The 15,033-nt window shown below is 41.9% G+C and overlaps 1 protein-coding gene across 1 annotated transcript; it reads left to right on the top strand.

The window, feature by feature from the left end:
• Window positions 1-1,224: 1,224 nt before the first annotated feature.
• On the top strand, window positions 1,225-14,322 carry SLC16A9 (solute carrier family 16 member 9). Its single transcript, XM_027898277.1, has 5 exons — window positions 1,225-1,590; window positions 9,733-9,876; window positions 10,781-10,876; window positions 12,163-13,071; window positions 13,404-14,322. Exons 1-5 carry the CDS (start codon window positions 1,395-1,397, stop codon window positions 13,580-13,582), a joined length of 1,524 nt encoding a protein of 507 aa, XP_027754078.1. The 5' UTR covers window positions 1,225-1,394; the 3' UTR covers window positions 13,583-14,322.
• The last annotated feature ends 711 nt before the right edge of the window (window positions 14,323-15,033 follow it).

The raw sequence follows: 15,033 nt of genomic DNA on the forward strand, positions 1-15,033 counted from the left end.
GCTTTCATACAGCAGCAATTTTTTTTCCATTTTCTCTGGGTTGTAAGTCAAAAAGGCAGTGCAATACATTTATTTTTCTGCTTTGCCTCTTGGGAGTCTCCCTGAGCAGAGCTGTTACTGCAGCAGTCTTAGTGCGTAAGCTGCAGCGTGAAGATGGTCCTTGAGAATATCTCATGAAGAAAACAGGGTAAGATCTTATCTGTTTCTATCTTTCAGGGTAAAGGAAATAAAGTTGTTTGAGAATCATACGTCTGGTTAGTGACAGAGCCAGGAACAGAGCGTGGGTTTTGTGATCTTCACTTCTCCCTGTAGAGAGGGAGGGCAGGTTAGCTGTGTGCACAGGGGGACTCACAGTATCACTGGAGTCATCCAAACTCCAAAGCAATGCAGTCTGGAAAACTTCTAAATTATTTGGTGGATTTTAGAAGTATCCACAAACTAGCCTTGAGAAGGTGTGAGGATGGTGGGTTGCTTAAAGCCATAGATGCACAGGAGCAAGGTGGCATTTATGGAGTCCAGGAAGTGATTGCCAGTCTGGGGAGGGTGATGTGTGCCAGCTGCTCAGAGGGCAGACACTGTAACAGGTTACAGCAGATTTTTGTGTGCATGTTTAGTGCTGTCATGTCTTGGCATATAAGCCACACCTGTACACAGTTTCAGAACACACTTCACTAATATATACAAAGCGATTTTTGGATGCAACATCGCTCTACACATCACTTTGTTGACAGAGCGGAGTGCTAAACTGTTGCTAGTCTTCCTCTTGGCCTGTCCCTCCCAGAGTACACTATCTGGTGGCAAACACCCTGCTAAACTTCAAGGCCCTATGCTGAGATGACAACTAAAGAGAGATTTTTTAGTCTTTTCCCTTTTTTCTTTTTTTTGACCTTTAACTGATATTTTTCTACTTGAGATTTTTTTTTTTAAATCCTAAGTTGTTTAATTGGCATTGTTTTATACTTGTAGGTTTTCTTGTCTTTTAAGCCTGTGTGCTTCCCTCAGGATATCCATGGTATTGAAAGCAGGGGACCACGTGGTTCTCTTGTTGAACTGTGGCAGATATTAATGCCTGAGGTCCTCACAAAGCCTGTTTAACGCTCAGTAAATGAAATGTTCCCTGCTCTGTAATACAGTACTGATGTATGTATAACTTGTTACGCTTTGTGTACTGTATCTATTATTCAGAAGGGGTAGAAGTACCAAATGGTACTTTAACTTTCATTGCTGTGTTGCCTCTTTGTCTTGAAGGATGGTTGAAATGAGCCTCTGTTGGCATGTGTGCTTCTCTGCCCAGCTCACTTGTGCCAGCACACCTCGCTCAGTCACATTTCTGATGCCCTGTTTGGGTTTTGTTTGCACAGGTTCTGCCCGTCCCTCTGCACTCCTCTGACAAGATGGCATTTCGGAAACCGCCCGATGGTGGCTGGGGCTGGGTGATTGTTGTCGTTTCCTTCTTCACCCAGTTCCTGTGTTACGGATCCCCGCTGGCGGTGGGAGTCTTGTATTTAGAGTGGCTGGATGCCTTCGGAGAAGGGAAAGGCAAGACTGCTTGGGTTGGATCCCTAGCAAATGGAATCGGATTGCTTGCCAGTAAGTGTAGAAGCAGTATCTATCTTAAACTGGAACCTTTCCAATAGATGCTTTCGCCTTTGTTTGCTTTTGGAATTGTGTCAAAGGCAGCTGCACATGATAGAATGAGGATGCTGCATTTTTGTTTTGGTTCAAGATGGGTAAGAAGGTTACATTTACGTTTCCGCTATGCATGAACCAAAGCAACATAATGTTAAGAGAGCAATAAAAATATTCCCCTTTAAAAATTTAAAAATTTTGACTAAAAAAACCAAACTCTGGGAAAGATAATTTTGTTGGTGGGATTTCTTTTTTTTTTTTTTTAATGAGGCTTTAATACTAACATTAGCATTAGTATTTTAAAATCAGAACATACTGTTAATCTGAAATTGTTCAAGTGCTTTATGAAAAAAAGTCAATAAATCAGTTACTAATTTTTCAGTTCTAGAGATAAACCCACCATTTAGGGTGGGTGAGGGCTCCTTTCCACTGTCTGTGAGAAAAAACTCCCTTTGAACCCTGGAAAGTTATGGGTAGCATTAAAAAAACAACTTTACTGGAAGCTTTTCTTTAATAAGATGTTGTCAGCTGGGGAATAACAGCAATGTTTTAGGGAAATAAAACACCACCTTTAAATTCTGTAGGTCCAGTTTGTTGTTTTAATATCAAGCACGGATGTTGTACTGGGTCATATCACTAACTTCTGCTTTTCTAAGATTCACCATGGGAACTATTATCTTTTTGCTGAATCTGGAAAAAATTGCCTGTGAGCAGAGCAACTGCTATGGGCAAAAGCAATTATGTAGCTTAGTGGACAAAATGCAGCTCAGGTTTCTGAGGACTCTCTCTTTAAAAGAAAGTTGATGTTCAGATAAAGACCTGAAAGAAGACCAGTGCTTTGTGTGACACTGTAACTGGCCAAATACTGCTGTCACATCTGTTAGGGTTTATGTCACTAGGCAGAACAGGAACGGGCAAAGGCAGGTGGATCATTAACCACAAGACGTCTACATTCAGTCTCAGGGTGTAAGTGGTTAAAGCACTGTAGACTGCTCTTCCCTCATGCTTTCTTATTTTTCTGTTTTAAGGGCATTAACTCCCGTTATTAGTGCATCTAGACCTAAATAAGCATGAGTGAGAGAGTGAAGTGGGAGGAAAATAAGGATAAACAAGGTAATTACTGAAGAAAAAAAGTAGGCAGGAAGGAACTGCAAGAGAAGGTGTGAAGAAAAACCCTTTCCCATAAGACCAGAAATCTGTGGCTCTAATAAGAGCCTCAGCCCCCTTTCCAGTATGTCAGCACCGTGTTTCCAGATTTCTTACTGCCCTCTGTCTTGCTACTGGGAGCAACTGTCAGTAGTGTGCTTTGTAGCTGTGCTGGTTCGGGCTGGGTTAAGAGTTAATATTCTTCGTGGCTGTTATGGGACTGTGTTTTGGATTTGTGCTGAACGCAGGGTTGATAACGTAGAGATGTTTTTGTCATTGCTGGGCAGGGCTTACCCAGAGCCAAGTCCTTTTTTTACTGCTCATACCGCCACGCTGGGGGTGCATGGAGAAGTTGGGAGGAGACACAGCCAGGTGAGGTGATGAAAAGGATGTTCCAGACCATAGGACATCAGTGTATGAAGTGGGGTGAAGAAGGGGAGATGTTTGGAGTGGTGATGTTTGTCTTCCCAAGTAACCGTTATGTGTGACGGGGCCCTGCGCTTCTGGGCACGGCTGAACACCTGCTGCCCACGGGAGGCAGGGAATTCATTCCTTGTTTTGCATGTGTGGCTTTTGCTGTATTTCAGCCCACAAGTTTTCCAGTTTTTACCCTTCCAATTCTCTCCCGATTCCTGCTGGTGGGAGCGAGTGGCTGCCTGGTCTTGGCTGCTGGCTGGGATTAAACCATGACAGCAGCAAATAGGAACTTCTGTGACTGAGTAATACAAATCAGAGGGTGCCTTTCTAACTGATTTTGGTCTGGAATGATTAAATGAAATTTTGGCTGATTAGGAGGAATGATGTCTGTCCATGTGCTTTTATTCCTCCAGTTTGGCATTTGGAAGCTTAATAATCATTCCTACTTCTAATGCCTTTAAAAAAAAGTACAGTGAGGGCCTTTTAATTGCACTGATGTTATCACTGTTGGCTGAAAACAAAATATATGTTCCCAGCTTTACCTGAAATGGAAGATCCCCCTTTCTCATGAAGCTGGGATATGACCTTAATGACAAATTTGCTTTAAGTAAACTTGTTGAAGGGACAATGTAAGTTTTGTAACCTCTTCCTAAAACTACAATGCTTTTGACAAGCTACAGTTTTTTGTGTAGATTTCATAGCAGGCCTTTTTCAGACCTAGTCACTAGTGTAAATATCTTTGTGTTTTCAGAGCAAAATCCAGCCTGGCCTTGAACACTTCCAGGGATGGGGCAGCCACAGCTTCTCTGGGCAACTTTCTCTTCTAGTGTTTGTTTGTTCTTTTCTCCACCTTTATTTTGGTGCCCAGTCTCTGACCTAGTTATCCAAAGACATTTTCAAGTATTGATACTATTAAAGTGATTCATGTTGCATGCAGAAAATACTGTAATTTGATTAAGAACGTGTTTGTTTGCTTAGTGCATTCTCCATCTTAAAACTTTTCCTCAGTAATCAATTTCTTCCTTGAAAGTATATATGATACAAGTTGCTTAGTTCTAGTTTTCAGCTGATGAATAATGTTATTTTCTATTTTCAAGTGGTATATTTTGAAGTACCCCTGGATTAGTGTGATGGAGGTCTACAGAATATAATCAAACTACTTCTAAATTGTCTTTGAAGCCTGTACATTGATACAGTCTTTTTGCCATTGACACAAAAGGCTCCAACACTTTTAATTAAGGCTTTTCTGGAGAGCCACTGACTCCTCTGTGAGCTCTCTTCAACTTTACATCACCTTTTGGAAGCTGTGGGTGCCAGACTGGAATAAGAATGGCAGTTATGGTGGATTTGCAGCTGCAGGCAGGAAATAAGTGAGTGTCCATTTTCTTAGGAATACTTTTGTCATTGATACCACCAATCACATTCATTAGTTGGCTTCTGTAACAGAAAGGTAGGTCCAGTGACTCTGCTGTATTAGTACTGTAATTTCACCAAGAAGAGGATGACATGTATGGCATCTGGCATAGAAAAAGGTTCTGTGTGTCTCCCCCCTTCCCTCTCTACATGTAGTCCTAAACTTTTTTTTTAAGCAGCTGATGCTGGTGAGCCCTTTCACGTTTGCTGCGTTGGTATCCTTTCTAAAATGTTTACTTCTGACTTGTGTGAGAGCTAAACTTAGACTGGAGACATAGAAACCCAGTTACAGCACCTTGTTTATTGGGATGAGTTTCGTGGCCGCCTGGTGTTCGATTTCTGTCCTTTTGCTCACAGCACAGGCAGCGTTGCTACGGCCCTGTTCAGTGTTCAGCCCTGAGCACCTCGTCAGATGGAAAAAGGGGAATGGGACAGGGACCTGGTTGATCTGTTCCTTGCAGGATGACTTGGGTTATAACTTTCTGTGACACGACCTGAGGCGCATCGGAAGAAATGTGCCTAAAACAGTGAAAGAAAAGCATCAGTGTTATTGTACAGGGCAGAGGTGAGATCTCCTCTTCTGAATGAGGTGTTATAACCTTGATCAGGCCATGGTAGATGTGGCACTGGACTCCAGGGCTTGTTGCATACAAAGAAATTGGAAAAGTTTGGTAGGTTTCCCCTACCAAAACAGGCCAGAGGAGGATATTTATGTACCTTCTTGAAGATTGTGTGTTTCTTCTGCACCGAGTGTTCTTAATTTTACTTCCATTTGGAGCCTGAAATTGAATTTGATCCATGTTAACACTTGTTAAAAGCAAAACAGATGAAGACCTTGGCGCCTGTAATTGGCACCACAGCTGTTTATAGTAAGAATTGACTTCACAGTATTTGGCATAGGAGGACACACCAGCAATGTCTCTCATTCCTTCTTCCCTTCAGTAATGGAGAAAGAACAAAGAGAAGATTCTCTCTTGAGAGGTATGTCTGGATAATTTGGTGGGGTGTTTCTACTGATCTGAGGGATTCAGTGTTAAAGGTTTAAAAAGCTTAATTATCAGTTTTCAAGCAACAATTTTACAATCCTAGAACCACCTTTACAGCATCTACTTATTTTTGGACAAAACCCTCACACATACAAATCCCATTGTAAAGTATGGAAGCTGTACATAGTTTTTGTGGAGGGGAGAGGGCACCCCAAAGATTCCCCTGAAAAGGAGTCCAGTTCATAGAATAACTTTATCAGAAAGGAGCAGTCTTTCCAATCAGTGGGGTGTGGGTTGTTATCCAGTGTAAAAAGCTTTTTTTCTCATCTGTATTCGTATCCAGTCTACAAACATTTGGAGAATATTATATTTATTATAACCAGGTTTTAACAATGCACTTAATATGCAAAACTATTCCTGTGCTCTGTCCAGTGGGTTTTACGTGCAGTCCATGAGCGTTGCTTCTGCTCCACAGTTTCAACAGGCTCGGACAGATACCAACAGGAGGGTGGGTCAGATTAATGGAGGCGATAAGAAAAAGAACTCAGCTGTCCAATATTATTTGTTTAGCAAAAGGTTTTGTGTGTGTGAGGTGAAGGAGGGAGAACCCTCGAGATGAGCAAGTGGAGAATGGGACTGGTGGTTTGCAGATTTTTTTTCTCTTCCTGTGGAAATATTGAGGAAGAGAGTGCTAGTTCTTGATGTCCATAAAACAAACCAACTTTGTACTTGTCAGGGGGTCAGCAGATTGTGGTAGTTATGAGTTTCCTCCGTGAGCAGCAGATGGCTTGTTTTCATGTCTCAGGAAGGACTCACTGTCACATCCAGGTCTCACTGAGGGTAAAGTTTTTTACTCAAAATAATAAAAATATCAATGTACAAATGAATCCTTTTAGGTGTTCTCCCTCTGTGGCCTCTTTGCATTAAGATCTACTGTGAAAGCCCATATTCTTTCTGCTGCTGCTTCCCATTTTGTCTAGGAATCTTCTCGACTGCTCCCCTGCAGAGCCTGATAATTGTGTCACTGGCTGCTGAGCTGTGACAGGTCGTGTCAGAGGAGCAGTGCTGGCTGCTGAGTCTTTCCTCCTAGAGTTGGCTGCCATTCTTATAAACTGAGCTGGTATCTTTTTTTGATAGAGTTTGGTCTAGTCTTAAGATGCATCATTTGGAAAGGAAAAAGCCCCAGGGATTTTATTTGTAAAGGAGGTAAATATTTATCAGTGTCTTCAAATATTATTCTAATTCCAGTGCTAACCCCTGGAGTTGTTGGCAAACTGAACAAAATGCTGGCTTAAAAGCTATTTTTCATGCTTACTATTGAGGATTGCCACTGGGATTTTATTTTTATGGTGTTCACATTATGGTGAGAAATGACTCTCTGAAAGAGAGTCAGCTAATGAAAACCCTTATGCTGCCTGAAGAGCTGTTTCCTATGTGGCTGCGCACAAACTCCTGCATTCTTCAGAACATCCACTTAGAACAAAATCCACGGGTCAGGAGTTCACAGAGCAAGTCTCAGTCCCACTCTGGGAAAGTTGGATTTTCACTAGAATTAACTGCCTTGAACCCATTGTGCTTCAGTTACTTGTAAAGAATAACATGTTTGTGTACAGTGAACTCCTGTGCAAATGCCATGGTAATAACTGAAGGTACTGTGCCTGGTGGAAAAAAAAATGCCAGTTCTTTGGGAAAGGGAGAAAGGAAAGGAATGCGAGGAGGCAGGGTAAAGAACAAAGATGCTGGCTGTCATGAGGGTTTTCTTTTGTGACTTTTACTTTCTGGCAGTGTGATGAGGGGAGTGCAGAAGTAGAGCCCAGCATGAAGGAGAAGATGGAACTGTTTTTCTTCTCAACCCAGTGAAGAGTATAACTGAGAGAAGAATAATAGCTATTTTAATACTTATACTGGCGCTCCTTCTTATAAACAGGGCCATTACTGGGCTGCCAGATCTCTTGCTGTGTGAGATGGCAGATTAATACTGAGCTTATTGGAGCAGGTTCTTCATTTTGTGCAGGTTGTTTTCCATATTGGAGAGAGTAGGTCTTTTGTACTTTTTGTTCTCCTTTGGGATTAGTTTTTTCAAGTGGGAGAAGCTGGAAGAGCATCTCCTTGGACCTTGTCAGGGATGCTTTTGACTGTGTTCCAGTGGAGAATGTCCTTGTTAGGACACGAAGATGTGTTTTTCAGCTTTGTGTCTCTCTTCTTTTGCCTTGGGGTCAGATGACCCAGTTTTACCTTGGCTCAGTGAGGTCTGTACCAGTACCACCACCCCAGGCTGGACAGAGACCTTCTGAAAGCAGCTGTGTCAAAATATAGAGAGCAGGTGGAAGGGAAATACTGTTTGTTTTAACAAGGTAGTGAGTCAGAAATAAAGAATAGAAAGAGTGCAAATTCCCCTGCTTAATTGAATTATCACTACCTGATGTTTTTTTACTGTAGAAGAATTCTTATACAATACAGAGTCAATCCTTTGTTTATTTTTAAATCCTGTGGTTTTAGGAAACATACCAACCTTAATTGGCCAGTTCTAGCAATTAATTCTAAGAATCAGCAACAATCTGACACTCTCAGTTTTTGTTCTCAGCAAGTTACTCTGCCCAAGTTACACTGGCCAGCTTTCATTCAGCATGCTGACTCTTGAGTAGCAGCAAGTGCTTGCATCTTCCTTTTTCATAGTTTCCAAAATCCAAATAAACCCTCCTTCCCCAGAACATTTTCTCTTTGCCTGGATAAGCCCCAATTCAGACTCTTTCCCCTTTGCGTTCCCTAGGCAGAAGCTTTTATGTAGGGCAAAAGTTCTGACCTGCCTCACCTTTGAGGCTCGTTTCACCTGCTAACGAATCTGTGCCTGCCAGAACTGCTTGTCCCGTGGCCGGGAACCACAGGAAAACCTTGCCTGCATTCCCAGCTGCTCGCTCCCATCTGCAGACCTAGGCAAGCACCGTCCTCGGCTCCAACTGGTGTTTACCTCCTATCACCTCTCTGGGCTCACCTCCCATCAGCTGGGAATGTCAGCCACGTGTGAGTCAGGGAGCACTGACCTGAACCCATGGCATACTCCAAAATCACTGCTCTCCCGGATTGTATCGCACACGGAGTGTCTGTGTATCGATGCAAAGGTGGTGAGGTGGTTTTGGTTGGTTGTTTGCAGTAGTGTCGATCATCTGTGTATCTGGCTTCTAATCTCAGAGTTGCTGAGTTTAGGATCCTGGGGCTAACATGTAAGTTTATGTATGAATGCCTGGAACTGCAGGACTTCAGATAGATTCTCTTTTGCAAGCCAAGTCCCTTGCTGGTTGCTTATTTATGCAGGGCACCAAACTTGCACGCTACTTAAGACTAAAAGGTGTATTCCAGGTCACACAACTAAAAATAAGAGCTTGTTCTACAATTTCTGTGAGGAGAGAACTGGCTGAGAAGAGGCAGGGTACAAATTCTGCCTGACTTTGTTCTTGTTTTGGAGAACTAAACAACTGAGAAATATTGGGGGGCTAAAGAGAGGGACAAACCTCCTCCAAATGTCATGAATGTTGCCCTGGATGTTCTCAAGAAATGCCTTTTATTTTCTGTAGTTTTACAGTTGAAACCAAGATAGGTAGTAAAGAGTTATTTGGTAGAATACTGACTAGCAGGTATTTAATTTCCTCAAAAATCAGAGAAGAGTACTGTTTGTCTTTATCTATTTATCAACAGCTATTTCCTCTGTGTAAGCACCAGGTGGCATTCTTACTGTGATTATGGTCAGAAGTTACTATTTTTCCATTTCAGTTTTATAAATGTAATATCAGGATGAATGCAGATACCGCCTTTCTGAAGCACAGTTTTTGGGCTGATGGTCTATCTTGGTTTGGTATCCCTGGATGAAGGTTCTTCTCAGAGCCTTTGTACAAGTCCTTAGGTGTGTAGTGACAGTGTCATAGTTCAGGATGTATCCATCCTCCCATGTTTAAGGAATGTTTTGCTCGCTCTTTCCCTCCTAGCCCTGGTACCCGTTTATGGTCTTGATATCAGTTTCTCTTTGTGCAAAAATCTGGCAAGCCTGACCTGGAATGTTTTTATAACCGACTGTTTCAAAGAACATTTTAGAAGTTCTTCCTGTTGCTGGTATTTACTAGGAATGTTTTTCCTGCTTTCCCTCTAGGTCCTGTCTGCAGTATATGTGTATCATCTTTTGGAGCAAGACCAGTAGCTATCTTCAGTGGCTTTATGGTGGCCGGGGGCCTCATGATGAGCAGTTTTGCACCTAACATATACTTTCTATATGTTTCATATGGGATAGTTGTTGGTAAGAAACACCTTCTCTTCAATGTTGAGACTTGGTCTTGATTGTTTTGAGTCTCGGTTTATGAATATGAAACGGGAGACTGATACACAGGGGTAGTGGTAGTCTGGTGCTTGATTTATCAAGGAGTACTTTTCTTTTGGGCAGGGAGGGATGTTGCACAGGCAGGCTGTTACCATGCAGCAAAAGATGAAAACACTGTGCACATTCATCAAGGTTTGCAAACAGTTGTTCCTCTGTTGACACAATTGTTAAGAGATGGAGAAGCTGAGGTTTTACCTAAGGGCTGGAATCAAGCAGGTCTTCTGCAGGTGTGAAGGAAGTGCCAGTCTTAAAGGAATAACATATCCTCTAGATTCTGTCATGTACTCATTCTAATTTGATAAATTAGAGATCATTAGGGAGCAAGATTGTTCTCCACATAATTGGATTGAACCTAAAATGCTGTGCTAGAGGCATGAAAGTGCTGTTCTCCTAGCAGGTGGTGACCTGCCCCTCTCTGCTGCAGAGGGCTGATCAAATTAACTGTGTCAGGAATTTGGGCACTTCTCTGGCCAGCAGGGACCCAGCGTGGTGCTGGCTGGGCACGGTGCCCGTGAATGGAGCTCTGCTGAGTTCTGGGGCCACCCCCTGGGCTGAAAGCCTTGTAACCTTCCACGCAGCACAGCACCTCAAACCCAGCCTGCTCCACACAGGATCAGCAGCCAGGGCTGCCCAGGGGGAGGGAGGTGGGACAGTGCAGCAGCGTACTCACCCTGTCAGTGGGGAGGCTGGTGTGGCTGGTGCTGAGCCAGAGTGAAGAGGTAACTCTACACCCAGGGTACACTACTGTATCACCTGAGGAATAACAAGGGTCACTGATTCCCAGAGGATGTGGCATGCTTTGTATCTAACTCTCTTTCTCAAGGTCTTGGATGTGGCCTTTTGTACACTGCAACAGTTACCATCACTTGCCAGTATTTTGACAAACGCAGAGGCCTTGCACTCGGTCTGATTTCGACAGGTATGGCTTTTAATTGTTATTCTCTCTAACTTTTCAACTCTGATCCAGCTACTGTTACCCTGGCAATAAAAAACCATAGGATTATATTTTTCTCATTTACTTCCTCAAGTATTCCTTAAGTCAAAATATCAGTAGTAATGAAGAGATAAATTCAGGCTTCAGATAAAATAGTAACTACACTTGCAGGTTTATGATGTGGGTTATCCATACAGATGAGAAAAGGATACTCACTCAAATAAAAGCAGACTCATGCATAGCTTGGGCTGTGTACCATGGATAATAAGAAGGGAAGTGTTCCACAGAGCGCTCTTCTTACACAAGATCAGAGGTGAGAAAGAGATTGGAGATGCAGGGTATAAATAGTAGATCACCATAACCTCACATTAACTGCACCTTTAAAGGAGTAGTTGAAATTTGGGCTTACATTTGTCATAATTTTTTTACTTTCCAGTCAAAAAGAAACTAAATTTTGAAGTAATTCCAAATGCTCATCCCAGCTTTTTTTAATCCATGTATGTTAAAGTGATCCTAGAAAAATGAATCTCTGATAATAAAAGGAAAATTCTTTTAAGGATACTGAACAGTCTTTCTTACCCTCTATCTGGACCTTTAGCTTGTGTGACATTGTCCCATACACCAAGGAGAATTAATGGACTGAGCAGGAAGTGTTAAAGACAGCTGTTGTCCCATTCCTTGCTTTCTGGATTGTATGGAGTCTCTCCTCTGATCTGTAGCTGTTAGTGAGGAAAGGCATGGTCAGTACAGTCAGAGTTGTGAGACACTGATACTAGACCCACACCATATATATAAAATAAGGGAACGTCTGCAGAAATATTTCTTGGAATAATTTTCAGGGGTTTTTGTTAGGATTCCAGGTAGTTTGCCTTAAAATCTGATCTTATTGAGCCCTGGTAATTTTATTACCTGGAAAACAAAACAAGTATGAATTTTGTAATTATTTTTCCCTGTGTTTAGCACCAAAGTATACAAATGGCTTTAATATAACCTAGAGGGAGTCTTCAGCAAATCATTTTAAATCATTGTTTCTGACGTGCCTGTGAGTGCTAATTGTCATAAATTGTTCAGATTTTTGTGGATACTCAGTAAAGAAACTGTAACTTCAAGTGGGACCATGACTTACCAGTTCATTGGACTGAGCAGAGGAGCATAAATGACTTACCATTCCTGTGACAGTCTATTCGTAGCTGCTAAATTGTCTAAGTTTGTTAATGCTGAAGAATGTTCTCAGTTTTTGAGTTAAAACTGATCTTATTTTCCTCTTGTAGGCTCAAGTGTTGGACTCTTCATATATGCGGCATTGCAAAGAGAGCTTATTGAGCTATATGGACTGGATGGTTGTCTGCTAATAGTTGGTGCTCTGTCTCTAAATATATTAGCATGTGGCAGCCTAATGAGACCATTGGAGTCATCAGGTTCTCCTCCACCAGAAAAACCATGTGTAGACAAAGTCCCAGATCAGTATTTTGTTTACCATGAAAAAGAAAAGACTGTTGAAGAAAATATAAGCATCCTTGAAAAGGGCTACATCGATGAAAAATATGTGAACAATGTGCCTGACTGCAAACAGGATAGCATTTTAAATAAGAATGTATTGAGCTCAATAAATGTAAATGAGAAAGACACTTATAAAAAGAAAGTTGTAGAACAGACAAACTTCTGCAAGCAACTTGCCAAAAGGAAGTGGCAGCTCTATTTGACCTACTGGAAGGAAACCATGGTTCTTTTCAGGAACAAAGTGTTTTCAGCTCTCTTTGTTGCCATCTTGCTCTTTGATATTGGTGGATTTCCTCCTTCTCTGCTCATGGAAGATGTAGCAAGAAGTGCAAACATTCATGAAGATGACTATTATATGCCCCTCATTTCCATTATCGGCATTATGACTACTGTCGGCAAACTTATTTTAGGAATCCTGGCAGATTTCAAGTGGGTCAACACTTTATATCTATATGTAACTACCTTATTAATGACAGGAGTGGCCTTGTTTGCAATTCCATTTGCCAAAAGTTACCTTACATTAGCAATGCTTTCTGGGATTTTGGGTTTTCTGACCGGGAACTGGTCAATTTTTCCGTATGTAACAACAAAGACTGTGGGAATTGAGAAACTGACTCACGCCTACGGGATACTGATGTTCTTCGCTGGACTCGGAAACAGCCTCGGACCACCAATTGTAGGTAAGGTCAAGGTAGATAGTATAAACTGGAGGTGAGCTGGTTAAGACCAGACAGAGTTAATTTGTGTGTGAGTAGTTCTGGCTGGTCTTAATAATAATAATGGAAAGGTGAAATCAGAAAGTCTTCAACAAAAATCAGAGCCTGTTTGGCTTGAGCTGGCCAGCTGACTGCGTGCTTGTTTCGGCTTTGGTGAAAAGCACATTTCGTGTCTAAGTGGTCAGACTGTTATAAGTTTGTCTTATTTTATTTTTCTGTGGTGTTTCTCTAACTTAACAGTGCTGTGTTACACTGAACTCCTCACTGATGCGCTTCTCTCTTATTTCCACCCCCAGGTTGGTTTTATGACTGGACGCAGGAGTACAACACTGCGTTCTATTTCAGTGGCTTTTGTGTCTTACTGGGTGGATTCCTCCTGCTGCTGGCAGCGTTGCCCTGCTGGAATGCCTGCACCAACCAGAGCTCAAAGCTGCCTCCAAATACTTACTCCTACAAAGTTGCATCTAGCGCTTAGGTGACAACTGGAAAACACTTTGCGCCTTTTTATATTATATAGCAAAGTATTTTAGTAATTTTCCACTTATTTATGAAGCCCACAAATCCTCTTCCACTAGAAAAATTCCATTGTTGCTTGTTCTTGTTGTTGAGTTCCTTCTTCTTCTTTTATTTTTTTTTTTTTTTTAAATGTTATTTTTAAAAACAGTCTTATTTTGTCTACCGTGCACCGTGTTTCCAGCCTTTGTCTACTGTAATTTCCTTTTACCCTGTAAGGGGTATGTTCTGCTGTATTATCAGCTGTACTTTTTTTTAAAGGGGGGTGGTATGGAGGGGTGAAAACTTCGAAGCAAAAATGAAGGCCTATTCCTTATAGGAGAAGGTTGGCATTTCTGTTACCTTTCTCGGGTCTCCAAGTTGCACAATCAGGCTTTACAAAACAAAAATCTGCCTTATTAGAATGTAATACTGTGGTGAGGTGCTTTTAACATCATGCTTAGATTAGCTTTTTGTCTTTTTAAAGTTTCTGCAATTTACAATGAAGTGCCAATTGCAGGAGGGAGAAGAGGGGAAACAAATCAACCTTATGTTGTGTAACTGAAGTGAACATTATGACGAAAGTAAAGATTTTTACTACCACTACAACTAAGAACTGTGTTTATAAATATTGCACATTTTGTGAAGTTTGTTTATAAAACTGTTGAACCAAAACGTTTTAAACCAAGGAATAAATGTGATTGTTGAAACCATTAAAAGAAATGCTGGCTTGGTTATGAAAGTCCATAATCTATAGATCAAAGTTGAGGATGTGCTCACAGAAACCCACAGGTGAGTGTTCCTAAGTAAGTCACCCAAGGTCTGGAGGTGCTGGGGGCCTCTCTTGTTACACAACCATAGTTTACTGGGTTGAATTCAAGTTTACTGGGTGAAGAAAACCTCTCTAGCTGCAGCCTACCCCTGTGTGTGTGCTGGCTTTGTGCTGGCATGACTAGGGGAACACTCTGTGATGTTGAAGCCTTTCCAGGTGCTGCTGCAAAGGTAGGATGACTCCAGTAGCTCTGCCCTGCCCTGTGTGCCCTGTGCAATAGCTTTTGCTTACGTAGCTGCTCCCATGCCAAGGATGGGTCTGGCTGCTCTTGCGCAGCAGTCACAGAAATCTCTCCTCGGGTGGCACGTCCCGTGCACTTTGGCTCCTTGCTGTAGATTTAAAGTTTAGTGGGGCATGTTGCAAGCCTTGGGTGAGGTTCAGGTTCTTAGTCCTGAGTTATATCCTGTGTGGTTGCCTGCAAATGCCCAGCTAGTTCTCAGCAGTACTATGGGCCTCAAATTCTAATGTGATTCTGGCTCATAAATAATCCTTAAGGTAAAACCCAGGCATGTAATGAGCAAACTTTATTGTCAAACAGTTACTGTGTTTGCACACCTCATTAAGCAAGAGCCATGCAACATCTAAGTTGGGCAGACCTTAAT

Source organism: Empidonax traillii, unplaced genomic scaffold, assembly GCF_003031625.1.
Source record: "Empidonax traillii isolate 1590-97213 ecotype Southwest subspecies unplaced genomic scaffold, ASM303162v1 scaffold588:size748185, whole genome shotgun sequence".
NCBI classification, from domain to species: domain Eukaryota; kingdom Metazoa; phylum Chordata; class Aves; order Passeriformes; family Tyrannidae; genus Empidonax; species Empidonax traillii.

Coding starts and splice junctions, on each gene's coding strand:
- SLC16A9 (XM_027898277.1), top strand. CDS start 1,395: ATGGCATTTCGGAAACCGCCCGATGGTGGCTGGGGCTGGGTGATTGTT. Junction 10,877..12,162: donor ACTCGGTCTGATTTCGACAG/GTATGGCTTTTA, acceptor TTCCTCTTGTAG/GCTCAAGTGTTGGACTCTTC. Junction 13,072..13,403: donor CCTCGGACCACCAATTGTAG/GTAAGGTCAAGG, acceptor TTCCACCCCCAG/GTTGGTTTTATGACTGGACG.